At 37.9% G+C, this 22,814-nt stretch overlaps 2 protein-coding genes across 20 annotated transcripts in view; one reads left to right on the plus strand and one right to left on the minus strand.

Annotated features, from left to right (window-relative positions):
• The first annotated feature begins 137 nt into the window (after positions 1 to 137).
• On the plus strand, positions 138 to 13,389 carry EXOSC8 (exosome component 8). The gene is made up of 11 exons (XM_067291454.1): positions 138 to 198; positions 3,050 to 3,086; positions 4,221 to 4,284; positions 5,424 to 5,497; positions 6,047 to 6,092; positions 7,274 to 7,379; positions 7,467 to 7,512; positions 7,760 to 7,856; positions 9,688 to 9,808; positions 12,660 to 12,766; positions 13,179 to 13,389. The coding sequence occupies exons 1-11, from the start codon at positions 182 to 184 to the stop codon at positions 13,292 to 13,294; spliced, it is 831 nt and encodes a 276-aa protein (XP_067147555.1). The 5' UTR covers positions 138 to 181; the 3' UTR covers positions 13,295 to 13,389.
• The window catches only part of SUPT20H (SPT20 homolog, SAGA complex component), a 38,210-nt gene continuing 28,541 nt past the window's right edge, over positions 13,146 to 22,814 (minus strand). For 7 of the 19 annotated variants that reach the window (XM_067291314.1, XM_067291398.1, XM_067291343.1 and 4 more), the window contains 6 exons: positions 21,685 to 21,839; positions 19,201 to 19,256; positions 17,687 to 17,812; positions 15,341 to 15,446; positions 14,667 to 14,794; positions 13,318 to 13,856 (listed from right to left, as the gene is read on the minus strand). In XM_067291314.1, coding sequence (XP_067147415.1) covers positions 13,716 to 13,856; positions 14,667 to 14,794; positions 15,341 to 15,446; positions 17,687 to 17,812; positions 19,201 to 19,256; positions 21,685 to 21,839 — 712 coding nt within the window. In that variant the 3' untranslated portion in view covers positions 13,318 to 13,715. Of the gene's footprint in view, positions 13,227 to 13,317; positions 13,857 to 14,666; positions 14,795 to 15,340; positions 15,447 to 17,686; positions 17,813 to 19,200; positions 19,257 to 21,684; positions 21,840 to 22,814 lie in introns of those variants that run through there. The other 12 variants (XM_067291440.1, XM_067291370.1, XM_067291427.1 and 9 more) reach the window with 8 other exon arrangements.

The following is a 22,814-nucleotide window of genomic DNA, read 5'->3' on the forward strand; positions in this document are numbered from 1 at the left end:
GGCCGCCCCGCCCGCCGAGCGGTGCTGGGAGCCGCCGGCGCCCCCAGGCGGCGAGGGCCTGTCAGCGCCGCCGCCGCCGCCGCCGCCGCCTCCCCGGGGCCGCGGGCCGGCGCTTCCGGCCGGTGGGGTCACGGGGAAGCGCAACCCCGGAAGGAGACCTGAGGGCGGCAGCGGCGCGACGATGGCGACGGCTTTTAAGTAAGTGGCGGAGGTTTAGTGCCACTGCTCCCCGCCAGCGCGGAGCTGCGGCTTCCCGGCCGCTCCTTGCCGTCTGCCGCCCCTCGAGCCGCGGGGGCCGGGGGGCCCCGCTCCCGCGCGGGAGCCGAGACTGGGGCCGAACGGGCTGCGCGGGCTGAGCGCGGCCGCCCGGGGTGGGGTGGGGTGTGGCGGTGACGTCGGCGGCCAGCGGGTGCCCGCGCGGCGCGGCCTCGCGCCGCTGCCGTTGGGGACGTTGGGCCGTTACCGCCGCGCGCGGCTCTGCGCGCCGCGCAGCGTGGCGGCTGAAGGAGAGGGGGGTCGAGCTCACTCCCTTTAAGTTTTTTTAAGCTGCTGTTTTTCGCTCTCATTTGATTTATGACGCAAAGCCGTCAGCTGCCCTTTCCAAAACGCGTTTTGCAGCAACCTGCAAGCTTTCCCTCTGGTAACCTTGCGTGCCTCAGTGGTAACTGAGCAGCACAAGGGCAGCTGCAGTGCTGTATTTTGTCAGCGCTGCTCTGCTAAGAAGTAAATGGATGTTTGGAGATTCCTATAGAGCCTCTGGACATCCCAGCACAATGTATTTGGTAGCTACAGCACAGAGACTTGTTAATGTCTTTAGCTACCTAAATGGGGGGAGGGATGCGTAGAGAAAACAGAAGAGTTAGACAGGGACAGTGTGAGAAACAGTGGACACAAATTGAAACATGGGAAATTCTGATTAGATTTTAGGGAAAAAATTTTCACAGTGAGGGGTAGTCAACTAGAGAGGGTGTGGAATCTCCCTCCTTGGAGACAGACACCTGGACAAGGCCCAGAGCAACCTGAGTGAAGGGCTGGGCCAGGCAGCCTCCAGAGGCCCCTTCCAACCAAACTGTTCCATTATTCTTTGTATTCTGAAACATTGACTTGCGCATTAGAACTGGAGAAGGGCAATCTTCTCTGAGAAAGGGAAGAGGTACTGTCAGTATTGCTTTAAGGAACCAATTACAAGAATGACAATTATGAAAAACATAGAAAAGAGGAAACTCAGTGGCTATCTGTTTATGACTATACTTCCTGTCACTGCTCTTTCCAGATTTCTGGCTTATGATCATGAGACGGTGTAGCGGGTGCTCCTGTGTGAATCAGAAAAGAATAGGCCATATGTTGGCATTAAAAACAGTAGTAGAGGCATATCGTATAGGGAATTGACAAGGGTTAATTCATGCTTGTCATCATAAGTTGTGGTGTCTCTGTATGTTAGCTTGTATTTGGAAAACTTGCTAAAAATTTTGCCCAGTCAATTCTTTTTTTCCATAAATGCTTATTTGAACAAAACCTTTGGCTTTGGTCAAATATCACATTGCCTCTATAAGTGTTTTTTTTTACTTAGGTGTTCTGTGCTGGAAATACTGATACACAAACTATGTTGGTAGTATCTAATTAACAGTACACATTAAGTATTCCTCAGCTGAAGCATTGCATAAAGCATATTTCATAATATTATATTTTTATTTAAAAGGGTTCTAAGAAAAAGCTATTATGTTTCAAGACTGATAAACTGTTTTTTAGCTGTTTTGTACCTCTGAATCCAGTCATTGAACTAACAAAATATTTCAGATAACTTGTTAAGTTACCCTTTCTGCACCATTTCTTCAAACACATTTGACACTCTTGCCTCAATAAACACTGTTTTTGACCTTAACTAACTACCTGAATAATAGTTTTAAGATTCTTGAGGTGAAAGCTAGTTTGTATAGGCATATGGGCATGCAGATTCCCTAATTGTAAGGAAAAAGCATTTTGTTTTAAATAGATAAAATATTTATTTCTTCATCCTCAGTTTTTCTAAACCTTTTCCCTTTTCAAAAATCATACATGCATTATGGCAGCTAGCTTTCTGAAACTTAGGAGGCCTCCTCTTAGATTAGTTAAAAGTTTCCTGATCTTGCTGTAATCATATTGCTAATCAGCTTTGCTAGTTAGCTTGATTCTCAAATTACTGTTGTTGTAGGGAGTTGCCTGCTTTTCTTTTTTTGCTATATCTTAGTGTCGCGCTGTCATGCTATGAAGGTTCGATAGCAACGACTGAGACAGTAATATAATAATAATAAAAAAGATGTTTATTTCCTCACACAAGTTCTTGGATTAGTAACATCCATTAAAATAATGCGATTACTAATTTAGGAAGGATAACACAAAACCATCAGTTACTAATTTAGAAAGGATAACCTGAAACCATCGATTACTGCGTTATTAATTGGAAGGACTGCTTATCCCTACTTGAAAGCTTTCTTGTTCACTCTCCTAGTGAGAGGGCTCTCAACCTCGAGGAGTTACCTTAACCCAGCGTCCCAGGAAAAGGGGAGGGGGGGGATACTCACGGTCCAGCCGGAGAGGATGATCAGGTCACGTTCCCGTCCCTGCTCAAACTCTCCTAGCTCCCAAGTCTGTTTTTATACGGCTGGGGCTCTGGGCAAACACTGCTTTTGCTGACTTTTGCGAGTTTCACAATCGCAGGACTGTCTGTTTGTCTGCTTGGGGGGACCCTGCTAGCGAGGCAAGACCCCGACACCTCCGTATTGTTTCTTCCCTCCCCGGGGGTCCGTGCAGATTCCAGGTGGCAGACCTCTTCAGTCTTGTTAATGCTGCCATTCCGCAGCCTTGCGCATATCAATCCTTGCGCATATCGGTTGGTGGACGACTTTAGTCCTGTTAAGTCCTCTGTTCAGCAGCTTTGTGCACGTCAGCTCTGGTGCTATCAGTTCTTCTGCATATCAATTGACAAACTTCAGTCCTGTTAACTCTTCACTTGCCCGTCACTTAGCTACCAGAGACTTTGCATGTGAACTTCAGTTTCTATTTATTCTAGAACAGTGGAACCGTTGGAATATTACAGAAGATTTTTGGTGAGTAAAACATGATATGCATGTATAAATTGCTTGTAATCTGTATGGAAACCTGAAACTTCAAAAGCAAAACGTGCTGTGAAGAGTATGACCATTTTTTCCCTCAATTATTATTTTTTTTCCCCCCCTACATCTTTGGCATTTCTTCTGCAGCAGGTTTAACTTCACATGGATAAATGCTTCTTTTGGCCTCAGAAGCAATGTGAATTAAACTTGACTAAGATAGCGGCCCAGGTTTGTGTCTAGTACAAAATGATCCCAGACTGGGCTTTTAGATGTTACTAAAAAATAAGTATAGAGACTGTTACTGCTAACTGTATTCATCATGAATGTGGAGAAAGAACAATGACTTATTTGGTAATGCATATTATATTAGTCTATGCATTACTGAAATAATACTAAGAAATGAGTCCAGTATCATTGCAGTCAGCTTTAATTCTTCTAAATGCAGAGTGGATATGTATGTTAACAGAAGCTTCATTGCCTACAAGGGCTTAGTTTAGAGTTCTTTACCTTCTAAAACACTGGTTAGGAGGAAGATAACAAAATGTGATTAAGATATGAATATACATTAGTTGAACCATTAATTACAGTCTGTGTTTTTGAGAAGCTTGAAATTATGGTGCATTATCATGCCCATCTAACATGATGGTGAGTTGGGGCTGCTTCTGATTTAATGTGTATGTCCAGGTTTTGTTGACAGTTTTTGACTGACAATATTTAAGGTTTTTTTTGGTTCGGTCCAATGTTCGTTTTAAGAGCCCCTCTGGGTAGGGAAGGGGAATTGCCTACAAAAACTAAACAATGCAGAAAGGTGGAAACTTTCTAAATTTATCAATAGTGTTCATTCTTGGATGGTTTTCTGAATCTAGCCTGTAGCACTTACATTTGAGATAATTAATCCTTTGTTATATATATTTTTTTCTATAAAATTTTGGGCCTAAAACCACGAGTGGAGTATCAGTTGCTGAAAAACTAGGTAGAATATGACTGAGTTTTCTCTAGCAATTTTGTAACTCCATATTTCTGCTATAAATAAGAGAATGCTTTTTATATAAACTCATGTAGCATAAATGTTGGTGTGTTATTTCATGAAGCATGTTTTTTAATTTGAATTTTGTAATTTTTGTTTAGAAAGAGAACTGTCGACCTGATGGAAGGGAGTTAGGTGAATTCCGGGCAACCACTGTCAACATAGGTAAGTGCTTATTTGGAATAATAATAATGATAGGGTTTTATGTTATTATTCTCAGATTTTTATAGTTGGTGCCCATAATGACTCGGTTTTCCTGATACTCGAATTTTGAAACAAGAAAGGAGTAGGATTTGTATTTATAGTTCCAACGAGCATTAATAAGAATGTGTTGTACAGGAATACATTTGAGTGCTGTTATTCACTCCTGCTTCTGGGCTGATCTGCACAGCATAATTTAGGATGCATTAGGATGCTTGGATGCTTGTCTAATTCTAAGATCAGCTACGTACATTATAGATGCGGAAGGCACCATCTAGGCATATACTGAATGCCGTAGCATCTTGGGAGAGGCAGTGACTCCTGGCTTCTGCTTTGTTTTAAGCTTGGTGAGCAGCTGTCTCGCACAGAAGCAAGATACCTTCTATATGGTGAGCAGCAGCACCTTATCTTCCTGAGGAGCCTTTCTTAGACCTTGCTATGATGTGAAGAGTATAATTAACTTATCTTTTTGAGAGAAAACTACAGGTTAGCATAGCACCATGGAAAAGTTGCTGATTATTGTTCAAACTGAAATTAGCAGGTCTCTTCCACTGCATTGCCTTTCCGTTACATCTTACTGCAAGTCACTCAGATGGTGGTGTTACGATAACTGTCTGTGATTTCTGGTCTATAAAGGTTTCCTGTTGATAGGATCTGTGGCATTTAGAGCTCTCTCTTGCTGTTTTATCTGTTTGTGTAGTAGAAAGATACATTTTCATCTAGCAGACCATTGACTGCTCCTCATCCAAAAGACATTATTACCTCAGTTTTGCATTAATGAACTAAAAGTCATATGTATGAAAAAAATGGATCAAAATAATAATGAGGCAGGCTTATTCTAAGACAGAATGTTGATAGAAAATATTAGTAATGCATTTTGGATCATGGATTCAGCAATCCTTTGCTTATATTTTAGAAGTGTTGATAATCCTGTCTTTTGACTGTTTGGTAGAGAAAGAGATTCCGTTCCCACTCTGAATTCATGGACACTTTGCTTAGCCTGTATTTATTTTAAAATGATGTAAACGCTTTGTGAAGTTGGTTGTTAATTAAGGCCCTTTGAATAGAAACAAATTTTATTGAACAGTGCTTTCTCTCTTCAGGTTCAATTACAACTGCAGATGGTTCTGCCCTGGTGAAGTTAGGAAATACTACAGTAATTTGTGGAGTTAAAGCGGTACAGTTGAATTTATGCATTTATCTTTAGAGTGAATCTTCTGGAGAGCTGCAATAATATGCCAGTCAAACAGTTAGTCTTTCACGTGGGTTACTTTCAGGCCTGAAACTAATATAATTTCATTGTCCAATCCTACCTATACAGTCTGAAAACATGTATTTTGTATTGTGTATTGTGTATGGGGGGAAGAAATATGCAGAATTAAAGTTTTTGTTATTTATTGATAAAAGCTAAATGAAGAGCTACTGAATATTGATTAATAAGAGAATTGGTAATTAGGTGGCTGGACTGTTGAGTGACTTCCAGCCTCAGCTTTACAGCTGGCCTGCTGTGAAACAGGAGATAAATCACTTCACCCCCCTGTATTTAGTTTTCCCTCATGCCGAATACATATACAGATACCTGAAGACTTGAAATTGACTGATAAAAATGGCTCTTGTAAATCTAACTGTAATGATAACCAGCAAGAAAATGACTCTTCATACATAGAATAGCCAGAAACTCTTCTTGTGAACAAAATCCAGCTTTTTATTTTGTCTCATTCTGCAGGAACTTGCAGCACCTCCAGTAGATTCTCCTAATAAGGGGTATATTGGTAAGTGTTTCTATATGCATCTTATTCAGATCTTGTATTACTTCAGCTAAATGGCTGTAATGATGGGATAGATTGAATGCATTGTGAAGAACTTTAAAAGAAAGAAACTAGATAAAATTGTACTACATTCCTTAAAAAACAGTTTCCAAATTAACGTATAGTACTTCAGAAATAAAATCCAATATCTTAAATTAGGGACTACTAATTTTGGTACTGTAGGTCTCTAGTGCTGGTGTGGTGACATAAATGAGGATCTGCTGAGCCTTTTTCAAGTTACGAGTTTCCCTGCCCTGCTTTTGAGTTCTCCATGCAAAGCTACCTTCTCATGGCTGATTTCAGCCAGGCTGAAACGATGCCTTCAGCAGGGAGGGAAGTATGTATGCTATGGGAGGAAGGTTCATTTATAAAAGATTGTGCCTTGCAGGGTTGTGCAACCCTGGCATGTTAACTTTTGTCTTGAAATCCCAAACAGAGACAAAAACAAAAAAACCCCCTCCCTTAAAAACAGTGAAATAGACCCATTTTTGTAACTGCTTATTTCTCAGGGAATTGTGCAAATCCTGAGGGTAGATCTTTGCTCATTTGTGGAGTTCTTTTGAGATAAAATACTTCTGTGGAACTGAGAGCTTTTACTAAATCCCCTTTTCATAAGGTATTTCCAAAGTATGTTGTTTTCAGTGAACTTGATTATGCTCTATTTTTTTTTTTCCTGTAAACTTTATGCATGTTTTTGCTTCATGTCTAAAGCATCAAGTTGTAACAGTTGATGAAAAGCAGGTAGCATACCAGTAAAGTCAGGCTGTGGGTTGAAAATGCTGTTGTCTCTTGATCTAGTTAAGAATGCCTAACATTTAAAGAAGAGTTTGTGTGAGGTCATGATATTCCTAGCAGGATTGCAAACAGAAAATGGTAGTTAGGAGTATGTACTTCTTCATGGAATAAATAGTTTCAGAGTGCAAGGTAGTATAAATTCTTTACTACAAAGCTCATACATAACTTAATTTTTGAGGGGAGAAGAAGGAGGACTTGATTGATAAGTTCTTAGTCTTGCCTTTCATTTGAAGTACATAAAATGGTATTAAGAGGTAATGGTATTAATGGTAATGTATATTGTTGCATTTATATTTTTGATTTTTCTATAGCATGCTTTCATTAGTTTGTAACTTATTTTTGATATCTAGTTCCCAATGTAGAACTGCCATCCCTCTGTTCAACAAGGTTTCGCCCTGGACCTCCTGGTGAAGAGGCTCAAGCAGCTAGCCAGTTCATTGCAGATGTGATTGAAAAGTAAGAACCATTTTAATGCATTTAAAACAAGAACAATTCTGCAAAACAATTTTCTGTTTCTTGGTTTACACTCTCATTTTATTTTAGTTCACAGATAATAGAGAAAGAAGATCTGTGTATTGCAAATGGCAAGGTAAGATGTATCTCAAAATGAAGAGGGACTTGTTAACAAGATCACAGTATAAGGACTTTAAAGAAGGTATTTGGGGTTATAGATTTTTACTTTTTAGTTTTGGTGTCTTGGATTACATCTAAAGTGCAAGAAGTTTATTATTATTATTGAAATAAGCATCTTTGTTCATATGGTCAGCATTTGCTTAAATAATGCACCATTTCTTTACCTGCTGTAATATCTCACATATGCAAATCTTTTTTGGTAGCTTGCTTGGGTGTTATACTGTGATATCATATGTCTGGATTATGATGGAAACATTTTGGATGCCAGTACCTTTGCTTTGTTAACAGCATTAAAAAATGGTAAGTTTTCTCTAGAGTAAGATCTGCACCCTTGTTACTATTGTTTGGAGAACTATGTTAGTTCTGAATCACGATGACTAGGCAACTAGTTCTTAATTCCTGCACACTGCTTTTTTTTCTTTTCTGTCATTTGAACCCTAAATTACTAAAATTTAAATATGAAGTGGAAATGACAGTATGCACCTAGGGAGGAATAACCCCATGCACCAGTACAGGTTGGGGGCTGACCTGCTGGAAAGCAGCTCTGGAGAGAAGGACCTGGGAGTGCTGGTGGACACCAAGTTGACCATGAGCCAGCAATGTGCCCTTGTGGCCAAGAAGGCCAATGGTATCCTGGGGTGCATCAGGAAGAGTGTTGCCAGCAGGTCGAGGGAGGTGATCCTCCCCCTCTACTCAGCCCTGGTGAGGCCACATCTGCAGTACTGCGTCCAGTTCTGGGCTCCCCAGTACAAGAGGGATGTGGCACTACTGGAACAAGTCCAGTGAAGGGCTACAAAGATGATTAGGGGACTGGAGCATCTCTCTTATGAGGAAAGACTGAGAGAGCTGGGCCTGTTCAGCCTGGAGAAGAGAAGGCTGAGAGGAGATCTTATCAACGTGTACAAGTATCTGAAGGGAGGGTGTCGAGAGGATGGGGCCAGACTCTTTTCAGTGGTGCCGAGTGACAGGACGCGAGGCAACGGGCACAAACTGAAACACAGACAATTCCATCTGAACATGAGGAAATAATACTTTTTCACTGTGAGGGTGACAGAGCACTGGAACAGGTTGCCCAGAGAGGTTGTGGAGTCTCCTTCTCTGGAGATATTCAAAACCCACCTGGACGCAATCCTGTGCAATGTGCTGTAGGTGACCCTGCTTGAGCAGGGGGGTTGGACTAGATGATCTCCAGAGGTCCCTTCCAACCTCAACCATTCTGTGATTCTGTGATTCTACAGATACCTAACAGCTGGGCTGTAAGCTGCGTATTTTTGCATGCATATCATCCCTCTCTTAAGAGACTAATAGCCATTCTGCTGTATGTTGCATCCCCGAAATCTGAATCTTTCAACAGTGGTCATAAACAACTTCAGTATCTAGATCAGGGTCTTACCTTGTTGATCTATTTAGTATAGGCAAACTAAGTGGTTGTGGGTTTGTTTATTGTCACAACAGAGTATTTCTAGTTTTATTATAGTTTGAAAAACGATTTTGATGCATCCAATATATGGACTGATAATTCACAAGTTTGTGGGTTACATGTGCCTGTAGGAGGGTACTATAAAGGGATGCTTATGGCAAAGCCTCATTTTCTAACTATGAACTGTTTGCCTTTGAATTCCTGTAGCTTCTTTGCTTTTTATTTCCATGATGCTATCTCTGATACTGTACGTGTTGTCTGAGGGAGAATTTTCTGAAAATTGAATTGTACTATTTCTACAGGTGTATAAGAAGTTACTGAGAAAAGACTATATTCCTGTTCTTAATATGGCTAGTAGGCTCTGGGGGAATGCTTTTTGTGAAATATGATTCTTAAGATACTGTAATTTTACAGCATTTTAGAAACAGAAAATGCTTCTGTGTAAAGAAGAACTTGAGGAGTAAAATGAAATACTTACTTGGACAGATAGTTCTAAGCTAAGTATGTTCACTGAATTCAAGAAATTTTGTGTACAGAACACCAATAATGTAGCTAAAACACTATTCTGATCTGTTTTCAATGGCTTACCAATATGGTAAAAGAATAGCTTAAATATTTCAGTAGTCTTGATCATCAGTAGTCTTGATCATCTCTATGCCTCTCAAAACCAGTGTTTAATGATATACCATTGTCCTTTTTCCTTCTCTTCAGTACAGTTGCCAGCAGTTACTGTAAATGAAGAAACTGGTTTATCAGAAGTTAATTTAAAACAGAAGAATCCTTTGATCATCAGAAAGCATCCAGTTGCCACGTCATTTGCTATATTTGATGAGTAAGTTGGTAAAGGTTTTGTACTTACAAAAACAGCTATGTAGTTAAAAGTGGAGAAAAACGGAGGATGCTACCCAAGGAAGTCACTTTTCACCCATTTGTGCTAGTGAAGACCATGCAGTGTCAGTCAGTACAGTTTCACTTACTCTTATCCTAGGCCTGTCTTGCTGAACTGTTCCACAGTTCTGTGGTATGAATGAGTATGCAGTAGAACAAAGTGAAGTCTGTCCAACTTCTTCCTGTGACTTAAAGCAGGACTGGTTCCCTGCCTAAAAGATACACTTAAAAGTACTCTAGGATTGAAATAAGCTTCTGGAATGGATGTTGTTTATGTTTGTGCAATATCTTTGAAAAATGTTACCAACACAATCTTTTAAAAGCTTATGGACACAAAAGGTGGTATTTTTGAACAGCTTATACCAAGGACAGTCAAAAGAAGTAATAAGTAACAGTCCAGTTAAAACAACAAAAACTCTAGATAACTGAAAACATAATTGCCCAATATGACATATGACCAGCACTCTTAAATCATTAGTCCTGTAGGTAAAGAATCTGATGATGAAAATTTAAAGTAATGACATCTGACAGCTTGACTCCTCTCCTGAAAGTATTTACTGGCTTTTCTTTTAGTCTAGGCGTGTTAATTACACAGTGGTTCTATTTTGTGACAGACTAATCTGGCTTGACCAATGCTTTTAAATATTAGTCCTAAGTATTTCTGCTTTTGAGAATGTGGAACTTGTATGTGTTCTGTTGCTGTTTATAAAAAATGCAAGTATTTATGGTGATACCCGTTTGAGAAGCAAAAAATGACAAATAGGATGATCACTGTTCTAGGAATCAAATTCAAGATTTAGGTATTTTTATGGTGCTTGGAGGTTATGGCACATTTACCTGTATTCCCAAAATGACTAATAGACCCTTCTATTCAAACATGAAACGTCCAGGGTGGGCAGATGGGATGCCAAACTCAAATGTTGACCAGTTGATTACCAAAATGAACCAAACTAAGAGTTATCAGTATTTTAGAGTGCTTCTGTTAATTGCTTTAATACCAATTCTTGTGGGTTTTAAGTTTGATGTATACTAAAAGTGAGAAAGTTTGTATGCCATGATAGGCATACAGTTATCAGTATGGTGGTATTTGCACTTAAATCACTCATACTCACCAATAGACAAAAAGTTGCCTTTAGAAGAAAGCTATCAGTTATGCTTTGTAGGTCTTCCCTCCTTTCACTGAAACTGACCCTTGCATCAAACAGGTTACTCTTTATAAAAAGTCTGCCTTTATCTCCTAAAACTAAACATTGATGGTATGTGTGTGTATATGTTTCCTGGTTTTTTTAGTATTTCTGTAGCATTGGCACAGCCCTCCAAATAATAGCTTTACATACTCTGGCTTCCAGACATTTTTCTTCCTGCCTAAAAGCTCTCTTTGAGTAAATAAAACATCTGGGCTACTGGGTAGTGGCTGTGGGCCAGGCACACTCATGTAGAGCAGTGCACAGCTTCACTGCATGGCTCCTGTGGAATCAACCTATTCATAAATAATAAGTCTGATGCATTAGACTCTTCATGTATGCAGGTTGCCTGCATCATGCAAAGGGCTGATGCTGCAGAGTGTATGTGGTTAAAACTAAAAAAACCCAGTATTTTTGTGTACCATAGCTAAGGACTGATGTTTTCATTACACCATTATTAAAAGAGCAAGGTGGAAATTATTTGTAAGGCTTAAATTATCCAGAAGAATTTTTTTTTTAATTAGGAAGTGTATGTTTGTGATAAGTGTTACATATTGCATTTGAATAGTTCAAAGTGAAAAAATTCTGTTACCCTTCAAATTGGTTTGTTTAATCAGCTCTTAACTACTGATCTCCCCCAAACTTGTCATAAACATCATGTAGCACAGTTGCACTCGAGCTGATAAGCTGTTTGACTACATCAGTACTACATAAAAAATTTTATTTGAACAATGTAAATTGAGACTTCATGAAAATTTCAGATAGTATTTTTCCTGTCTTGATACCTGCACTTCAGTCTGTTTAGGTTCTAAATTATGGATAGAGCCAAATGTTTGTAACAGCAGTGATTTTTTTTTTTTTTAGAAGAAACTAAGGCTGAATTGTAGGTTTTTTGGTTTTTGTTTCTTTTTCATTTCAAATTCTTGTTGTTGTACAAAGCTGGCTCATAGCTGAGATTGTCTAATTTTTTTAGTTGGTTTGCTCTATTTTTAACTTACTAGATGGTTCAAAAATAACTATTTAATCTCTTTTAATGATCTGCATTATGTGATCTATGACAGCTTACTTCAGTTACCTTAAGGAACCCAGTCAATCAAATTTTTGAACTATTCCTAGTCTGATCAATGTTAGAAATCTGATCAGAAACTGAGAACTACTTTGGTAAACTTGCTATTTGAAGTGTAGTTTACCTTAAGGTCTGGTAAAAAGATTAGTGTGCAGTCTACGCAAAAGCAGTAACACTGTCTTTGTGTAGCTGTAAGTGACTAAATGTTGCAAATGGTAGTTTATTGATACTTTCCTGAAATAAGTGGGTAGCACAGATCTTTGACATACAACTTTATGTATAACAATTTCAATGATAAGTCTTTACAGACTCAAATAGACCCTTGAATTTAATGTTGAATCTCCCTTTTTGTAATTTGCTTTTTCTTTTTTTAAATTGGTGTATTTTGATAACATAACTGGTGTTACATAAGCCTGTGCAGGAAATCACACTATAGATATTTGGTACAATTACATTTAAAAAAATTAAATTAGTAACTTGTATTTTGCAATGAAGTTAATGGATCATAATATATCAACACGTGCACATGTGTTTTCTTTCAAAAGCACGCTACTGATTGTTGATCCAACTGCAGAAGAGGAAGACTTAGCAACTGGAACGGTAACTATTGTAACTGATGAAGAAGGCAGACTATGTTCAGTCCATAAGCCAGGTATGGAGATGACAACCTTTCTTTGATCCAAATATGCTTTACCTACATTTCTTTGTAAAATGTGGCTGCTTTATGATAACGGATGGATGGCTGGAGTGCTTATTACATCACTTGCTCTTGAAATTAAGTTTGAAAAAGGTAGCATGACTTAAACTTAAGAAAAAAGTCATAGCTAGCCCTATATATATTCTGCATGTAGCAAAGGATAGATTTTGTACAAAGTCTCTTATGCTTAAAAAGCCACTAAAGCAAACTTGACAGCTTCAGTGTAGTTCGTGAAGCTATATATGCCCCAGATGCAAGTTTGTGGTCACAAGAATTACTATATTATTTAACATTTCCACTTGGAAAACAGATTTAAAGAAACCTAACCAAAGTATAAAGGGAAAACCAAATTGTTTTTAATTTTTAGGTGGAAGTCCTCTGACAGGAGCCAAGCTTCAGGACTGTATCACCAGAGCTGTTACAAGACACAAAGAAGTAAAGAAGCTGATTGACAAAGTGATAAAAAGTATACAACCCAAATGAACAAGGCAAGATCTTTTCAAAAATGGATTTGTAAAAATTGTATTTGTTACAGTGTTCACAAACCTTTTTTACTAAATAAACAAATACCAATACTACACTTATAAAGTTCATTTTTTCTAAAATGATTTTCACCCTTATACTATATACAATGCTGCTGAATGGTAAAAAATACAGGATAAAACATTCTGTTAAAAAATTAAACGACTTAAGGAAACCAAGCCCTAGCTGCTTTATAGATGAAATCTTTAATTTCCAAAGGGTTGGCTTCCTGAAACAGTTCCATTTATTTCAGTGTAACTTCAAAAGTTCATTTTCCCACCAGCAATGTGAAACACTGATTTGTTTTTAAGCTTTCTCCTTGTTAAACATTAAAAAATCCCCTTTGAATCATTAGTTATATATAGAAAAAAAAATGCAAGTCTCAGGATTTTGGAGGGGCCAGTGTGCCTCTTTTCCTCTTACTTTTTGAGTGGCTGCCTGAATGTTGTTGATGTTGTAGGTGAGCTGCTTGTGCTGCTGCTGCCGCCATAGCCATTTGATGCTGCAAGAATCGCAACTGCTGCTGTGAAAAAGGAGGGGGGAAGAAAAAGTTTAAGAGTTAGCTTTACAGCTACCTTTCATCTCAGGAAGAATGATAGGAAGGGAAAAATGAAATAAACTGAGAGAAAGTACAGGGTTAACAAAAAGGAATACACCACATACTGGGGCAATAGATACAGTCAAGCAGCACCAGTGGCACAGAAACCTGCTGAGGGCATATCTAACATTTTACACACATAGTGTTGTTTCTTTGCCCTCTCTCTGTTGCAGTAACTGCAGTAACTCAGCAACTTCAGTGAATCTGTTTAGTTAAGCAGTACATTTTTAGCATAGTATTTCTTCAGTATTTTTATTTTCTATGTGTATCACCTGAAGGAGACTGTGGTTGAATACTAAGATATTTTTATAAAGCATCTGAATGACAGTATGCTAAAGGAATGCTTTGCCAGAGCTGTTTTTTTCCATGTACTAACTGGAGCTGTGCTACATTTGAACTTACAGGTGCCTACAGTTCATGCTGTTACATTATTTTGAAATTCTAATGGCACCTTGCAGAGCTTGTTTTTAATGTGCCACAAGCACTCCTTGAATGTTATCAAATCAGGAAGGTGGATGGCTTAAATGAATAAAAATAAATTCAGTGCTCCAAGCTGAGATAACAACAGATTTTAAGTCTTTCAAGATGTAGTTTGCCAAAATGTTTTATTGGCTGAGAGACCGTGAAAACATTAGTAAAAAAAATCTAAGGAGCAGAATTTTTGGTTTTGGAGCTGAGAATTGTATTTTTTTTGTTTTTTTTTCAAATGCAGTCAGAGCGAAGTTGCTGGATTACTTGTATCTGTTGCTGCTGCTGCTGCAAGGCTTGTTGTTGTTGCTGTTGTAAGGTAGAAGAGAGCTGGAGTCTCTGCTGAGGAAGGCTTTGCTCAGGTCTGTTCATGGCAGAGCCAAGCTGAGACAACACTATGAAAAGGAGAAGGGGAAAGCCGGCAGGTCAAAGAGGTCAGGTCGAGTTTGTCAGGGTTAGGAAAGGAAGACTTAGGAATAGAGAGCAACAGAAAAGGAGGATCAATAGAATTAGTTTCAAAGTAAAACTGGAAACGGTACAGAATAAAGTATACACGATATACATACTCGGTTAGTTAAAAGGTAATTGATTATGAAGTGCATGTAGAGACACAAAGTTTTCTCATACTGGATGTTAAGCACACAGTTAAAGAAACATTCCTCAATGAAGTCTGGCATGGAAGTTTTCTGTATTTTCTTTTTGTATGAAGTGTGACTTATGTCCATATGCTTTAAAGATAATCAATTTACTACGCTCAACAACTGCCAAACAAAGCAGAAAAGTGCATGCTTTGAAAGAAACTATTTCTTGCATAATTTATGTACTGATAATAAAGAGTAAATTGTTCTGATCTAATGTAAGACTACTTTAAGACCAAACTTCATTTCAGTATGAATTTACCAACATACACAAGTACAAAAGGACGCTCAGCAAGCACATACCTGTGGCTTGAGGTTGCATAAAATTCCCTACTCCAGTCAGGTTAATTACAGCAGCTTGTTGGGCAGATAATGCCTGATCTTGATTGGATGGACCTTGGTCAGACCCCTAGCAAAAATTAAAAAGCTTGATCCTTATTACCAAACTTTGGCACCAATCAATAAATAAAGCCAGTATGAAGACAAACTTTTGAAGTGCCTTTTTAAAACTCTTAATTCTACTTTTTATAGCGTGTGCAGATACAGGCAATAATGTAGTCACTACTGAAGTAGAACATAACAGATGCTGAAAACCCTGGAACAGCTCTGGTAGGAATGGTAGTATTATGCCTGTTACCTAGCATAAGGCTCAGGCAGATGTCAACTTCCCCACTGACAGTCAGCAGAGACTACCATTCATGTTTCTAAACATGTCACATTTTATCTCCTACCCCCCCACCCCTGAAGTCTTCAGCTGACACTTGAGACTACCCACATGCAAAAATCATAATCAAAATGTGAAAAGTCTGAAATTCATATGCACAAGTTCAGATTGTGCCACACTTTTCTTAGTTTCATGGACAAAAAACCCTGCTTTTAAAATTTTATTTTCAGAACAAAGCACTTCTCACATTAATCACAGAAACTGAATTAGAGCCTGACCTGGTGCTCACTGAGGTCAGTGGTTGCTAAATTATGGCCTATTTTTGAACCTGTATTATGTATTAATTTAAAAATCTGAAAAGAAAGTGCTTAAGTGTGTATTACATGTGATTCAAGCAAGTTGCGTGGCTTATCAATCATAAGGGGAAAATGGAAACAAGTTTGAGTTTTTGTAGTGCTTCTTTAGAATAAACATATGAAATAATGCCAGTAAGATCTAGGTAAACTTTGCCAAAAGACTGCAAATTAAAGAAAATGTTATGGTAGTGTGTTTTAAGAATTTTTTTTTTTTTAAACAAATCAAAGTCACAGAACCAACATCTGCAAAAAAACCCCTACGTGTGAGAAAAGTAAGACTATATTCTGTTGGCCCAAAAGGAAATTTTTTTGGCTGAAGTTTTTTTCCACTAAGCGCTTTGAGTACAACACTCAAGTATAGTTCTTGTTCTCACTGAAAGCTAACAAATCTAGTATTTCTAATTGCTGATTTTAGCCAAACAACCCTAGTCCTACTCTGTAACTTGTGGTGAGAGAGAAGTTCCTTAAAGACAAGTTAGCCAATGCTGAGACACTGATGCCCCCCAGAAGAACTTTGCTATAGGAAGGAGTAGGCTCAAATCGGCCTTTGTGAATGTCTTTAATTCAATGTCTAAAAATGAAATCCTAAGAGCACCAGCTTGCATGATTATTTTTAAATAATTCAACTAGTAACTGACATTTGGATTCTGAGAATAAATCTAGAAGTCTCTCATTAAACTGTCACACATTCCAGAACAGGCCCTGTGACACAGGAAACTGTACACCATGAAAACATTTTAAGAAACCAACTTACATAAAAGAAGGCATATAAAATATTAAACTGATACTCTTATATTCAGAGTCATCCTACTTATGAACAGTCTGCAGTAGCTCAAGTAAAATTAAGACGAACATTTGTGTATCCAGTGGAGACTGTTTAGTAAAACAAAAGTCTTGAATGTCCAGGAGACAAAGGAGTTTGTAACTATAAAGAACACAAAAGCAGAGCAGCTACAGTTTTCCCCAATTGCTGCATTAGTTCTGGTAAGATTTTAGGTACAGGTAGAACCAACCACTCAAAATTTGGTATTTTGAAAACAGACAGATTAGTCTCCATCAAGAGTTTAGACTTCTTCAGTGATTATAGCCTTTAACACTGATTACAGGCAGCAGTAGAGCAAATTAAGATTACAGCTTTAAAGTCAACTGATACTTTCTTGGGTGCAGAGAGAACAATTCTGTTAAACTACAGCACTGAGGATCATAAGCCAACTCCCAACAGTGTGAGTAAGAAATTTCAGTTATTCTCTAGTAATCCCGTTCTGTGTCTCTTCTCTGTTCATCTGAAGTGAATGGTATCCGCTAGGTGTGATAAACAGGACAATGCTAATTAATTTCACACTACTCATACAGCGGGCCAGCTCTCTTCATGTTAGAGCAAGACAATGCTTAGCCAGTTTTTGCTAATGCTCTTTTATACAGGATATAAATAGGTAAGCATGACCCAGCTCCAGCCATGGCAACGAAGCCACTGCAGTCCTTGCAGTTTGAGAAGGATTTGGAGGAGGACTTTCCCCCCACATCTGTTTCAGATCTGTTGTGTAAAGGCTTATTTACTTGTGGAGATTGGGGGGAATAGGAGAAACTGTTTCATCCAAGCACCCCAGACTGAGGGCTGTTAGCACACACCTGTTCTCCCTGTTGGTGAGGACTACAGGTTGTAGGCTGTTGAGATTGTTGCTGTGGAGAAAACTGTGACAGCTGCTGCTGCTGTTGTTGCTGGAGTGGGTTAAAAATAAGTGAACCACCTGGAAGCTGTTGAAGATTAAAAACAAAAGGCATAATTCAATCAAACCGCTGAGTTGCCCATTGTCCTAGGATGAATATGATATTGATAATGATGCACTCCTTGGAGATTTTGAAAAAATCCTTTAAAATGAATTAGTTTACAATTGCTGTTTTTTGTGAGAAAGCCTCATGCTCAGAAAACAAATCTGCATTATTGGAGCTAGATATTTCTACAGCAAAATACATTTTTATTATTCTGTTTTAATTAAAATAGTAGAGATTGTACCAACACTGGATGTATAAAGACAGTCTTCAAAAGTACAGTATACTAATTTCATATTCAGAATATTCCACTGTATTTAGATGTTTCCAATCAATACGTTGCAAAGTCCGATGCAAGAAATGCTAAAATGAAACAGTCTTGATTTGTTTCACTCCAGTTTTACACTATTAATTGCACTGATTTCAACTAAATTATTCCTGACTTGCACAGATGCCAGAGGTAGCCTGAGTGGGTACACTTTGATTTGGAATCACAAATACAAGCATTTCATTTTACAGAAGAGCTCTACACTGGCATAACTGCCTCCTGTGCCAGCCCTATTCCATGCTTCTGGAGCGTGTACAGGAGTGGGAGGAGGAAGTATCAAAATTGTGGCTGATCTTTTACTGGTATTAAATTCTGGAAGCATGGTGCTTGTGAAACTTTTTTTTGTAGAACTTGGGATTTGTGGAAGTTGGAAGCTGCACCTCTGCAGCTGTAACTTGCAGGTGACTTCAAGATCCAGGAACTGAATCCAGTTCCATGAACATTCCCTGTTATGCTTTTACATGGCGCTCAGACATAGTGTCTTTTGTGCATGTTTGTGTGTGTGCATATTTAATTTAAAGAAAATATTTATAGAGCCTCTAAAGTCTCTTACACAGACTTCTATTTCCATTACCAGAAGCTCTTCTAAAGCAATTACTGCATCTACTGGTGCATGCTCAGCTCAGCTTTAGGCCTATACGTGTAACTGAGTGATTCTACTGTACTGTTTCGTACTTTTCAAATAGTTTCAAATAATTTCAGTTTAATCCTAAAATACCATCTTCCATTTTCAGCATTTGCCTCTGCTTTCAGTGCAAATAATTTTTTTAATCTCTTGAATTCAAATGTCAGTATTTTTATATTGTTACTGAGAAATAGCTGCTTTGTAGTGAGCTGAGAATGTCATTTCCACTTGCAATCTTTATGGAACCAGCTTTTTCTCTTGAAGTGTTTTAATTAGTAATCAAAAATTTACAATAAATGGCTTGTTTATGAACAACTGTCTTCAAAGAGCTGTGGGGCCCAATGTGTAAAAAGCACTAAACATGTTTCCAAAGCAATACAAAAAGTTATCATTGTTAGTGTGTCCAAGTATATCAATTACCTGTAGAAGATTTAAGGGCCGAAGATTTGATGCATTTTTCAAACCAAAAGGGCTGCCTGTTAAAGAAAACATCTTTTTATTAGTAGAAAGTCATTACTTAACTATATGTGTGTTGCATTAAATACACCCTTCCACTAGGATTATTTCTAAACATTTGGAAGGTGGAAACTGGCAAGCTGAAACTTTACACTGAAACACAATGCTTCATTTTCCCTAGTTGAAAACTGCATAGTTACCCAGATTCAAACTTAGTGCTGGCTAAACAGAAAGAAAACTGTATCACTACTAAACATGGTACACTGTAAACCCTATAACCTGTTGCTGCATTTATGACAAAGATGAATGTGGAGAATATTACAGCAGTTATTCTTCAGTGATTCTTCTCCGGGCTTTAATTTTTTACTGTTTGTACAATAAATCCAGAAATATCTGAGGACTCATTGACGTAGCAGGTTCTTATAGTTTCTCTACAGGGAAAATTAATGTGGCAAGCGACACCAAGCATTAAAAAAATAAAAATAAAAACACCCCATATCTTAACCACTGTCCTCCCTCCAAAAGCTTCTGGGAAGACATTTCTGTCTTCCGTAGACATTTTGCCATTATTCCATGTGGCATTCTTCAAAGCTATAATAAAAAAACAAAAACTAAAAACCAAAAAAATCACAGTTTGTAATGTAGTAAGCTATGAGCTTGATTAAAATGCTTCAATAGAACAGTAATTGTCGAACAAAATCCCCCAGAGGTCTGCCTCAGACTAGTTCAAATCACTTCCATTTGTATATGTGGACAACAGTGTTTGTAAAATCTGTGAATGACACCAAAACTGTTTAAATTTAACAGTGCTTGCAAAGACAGGATTAGAACTAAAAATGATACTAATAAATTGGAGAAAAGGTCCAAAATCAGTGATACTAAATTCAAAAAAGACAAACGAACAGGTACAACATGCTGAGTAACCAGCTTTGCATCTATACAGCAAGGAAGTATGTGAGAAATTACAGTAAATCACAAATATATCTGAAACATCAATATCACACACTACAGAACACACAACCTCTTCACATATAGTGCACATTTATAAAACTCACTGTTACAAGATGCTGTAGATGCCGAAAATATAAATGGGTTCAAAAAAGCAATAAATAAAGAGATAAATCCACAGAATAAAAATCTAGCAAGGGATATTAAACATGAAGATCCACATGGATAGTCTTTAGCTGAGACCATCTCAAAGCTGCAGATTGCCAGAAGAGGTGGGGGTTGTACACCAAGGGATGTATAACTCTATACTTGCCTGGTCTTACACTCTCCCCTAAGTATTGTCTAATGGCCACTGTCAGAGACAGAATATAAACTGGATGGATTTTTGGCCTAACCCAGTATAGCCATTCTTATGTTAATGTAATTGCTGTTGCAAAAAAATACAAATAAATATAGGCAGACCTCATTTGGGGAAATGTTAACAGGAATGTTGTGAAAGAGATGAGATGCAGTTATTCTGCTGTGCTCCACAGTGGTAAATCAGCCAAGCTCAGGCTTGTATCCAGTTTTGGGTATCACATTTTAAGAAGGATGTAAGCAAATTGGACAGTCTAGAAGAGAGTGACAGGATTATGAAAGGTTTGAAAAATACGACCTATCAGAAAGAGAAGACAAATGTGGGACATGACAGCATGTTTCTGATATTTAGAAGGTAAAGAGAAGTGATCAACTGTTTCTCATGTCTGCAAGGAATAGGATAAAAGATATAACTTAATTCACAGTTAAGGAGATGCATTGTAATTAGAAGGAAACACTTTGTACGGATAGTGAACTACTCCAAACAGCTACCAAGGGAGACTGGAATCTTCTTCAGGGAAGGTATTTAAAGACAGTTTAGATAAACGCTGGTCATGTTTCAGTGTAAGGGATAGCTATCAAAGCTTCTTCTATCCTTCTGATTCCATAATCATACATTAGGGTTTTTGTCTTTATTATATTCTCAAAAAAACTTAATAGAATTTAAATGCTCCTTTAATGAATACTCAGGCATATAGATTGGTACAGTCATACTTGAAAGCAGTACAGGACTAATTAACTGTTTTACTAGAATAAAGCAGTATCAGTGATAGAATAAAACACCACAAACATTTGAAGAGTGAGGCCTCTTTCTAAACTGTTATGCCTTTTTTTCTGGCAGTCATTGTTATCAAAGTTGCATCTGAATTTGAAATGCAATTTAACTTAAACTTCCTGCTGGGTGTACCAAACATAGTCCAGATGTAGAGTATGTTTCCCCAGCCTAGCTCCTCAAAATCACAATCTCAAACAATTTCAACCATAGCTTAAACTGAGGAGGCAAAAATATTCATGTTGTTCCTAAGCTCAGGTCATCATATATACACTCTGTTCACGCAATGGCCCCTTTTGTCCATTGTTCTCACAGAATGTTTTTGCACTGTCCCTATCTGAAGGATGGCTTTTTTACTTATTCACACTAACCTGCTTGAGAGGCAGACTGCATTGCAGCGGGCAGCGCACTTGGTACCAGACCTCCTGATGGTAAAATGCCACTCAGATTTATACCTGCAGGGGCTATGGCACCAGTGTTGCACCCCAACATAGGGTTTGAACCACTCATCAGTGTCTGTGCTCCACTGTAGAAGAGGAAAGACAATACATCAAACCCAAGAGGTACAAGTAAATCTGAATAACTAAATTTTTCCCCTCTATCTCATGACAAGTAAACTCAGTCGTTTGCTCTAAATGGAATTATGGATAAAGTTTCAAGGCAGCTTAAAAAACTTATTCCGGTGTATAACAAATATGTAGATCTATTTTCTCCACAAATACATTTTTTTGCTTTGTTATAACCTATGGAAAATAAAACATAAGTGGTTCTTTTATTCTAGAAATATTAGAAAGCTTGGAGATCAGTCTTCAAAACCATTGTACTATTGTAACAGAAAGCTGAAGAATAGGTTCTTATTTTGCTTTTGCACCATTAAAAGTCTGCTTAATGAATCAACAGTGATCAACTGTTGAACCTCTTAAATGAGTAATTCAAGTATAACACACTTGCATTGAAGCACACCATGCGACTTGCACTGACCATCTTACATTGACTGTGAAATTTCAGTCAGTCTCAAAGCAGTCCTCTTATATCATATAATCTATTCTTGACAGCAGCACTTTTCTTAACCACAAAAGGAGTTTTAAGGATCAAAATAAGTTTAACTTCAATGTTTAAGCAACTGTTAGAAGTCAGATTTGCTGATTTCCTATTATAAATATTTTACATAGTATTTTGATTCACAGGGACTTTAATATTGCATTTCTTTCCATTACTCATTTAAAATGGTCTGCATATCTCATCTCCTCTCTTATGATTAATAAAAAAATTTCAAACTCATAAAAGAGCAAAACCTCAAAAATACTTAAGTTTTGAGGTAAACCTTATGAAATGAAACCATCTTCACCTTAAAAACTCAAAGTACGAGTTTCTTTATAGACTTTTTTCAACATTTTGATAGTAGATGCCTTAAATTTAAGTAATACAAGTAGTTTCTAATTGTTCTTTACTTCATAATTACAAGGTGAATGACCTTTCTGTATTGCAGATCCTGAAAAAC

This window comes from Apteryx mantelli, chromosome 1 (assembly GCF_036417845.1).
Source record: "Apteryx mantelli isolate bAptMan1 chromosome 1, bAptMan1.hap1, whole genome shotgun sequence".
NCBI classification, from domain to species: domain Eukaryota; kingdom Metazoa; phylum Chordata; class Aves; order Apterygiformes; family Apterygidae; genus Apteryx; species Apteryx mantelli.

Excerpts from the sequence above, each read along its gene's own strand:
- EXOSC8 (XM_067291454.1), top strand. Across the intron at positions 7,380-7,466 it reads ATTGCAGATGTGATTGAAAA|TTCACAGATAATAGAGAAAG; the intron begins GTAAGAACCATT and ends ATTTTATTTTAG. Across the intron at positions 9,809-12,659 it reads TCATTTGCTATATTTGATGA|CACGCTACTGATTGTTGATC; the intron begins GTAAGTTGGTAA and ends TTCTTTCAAAAG.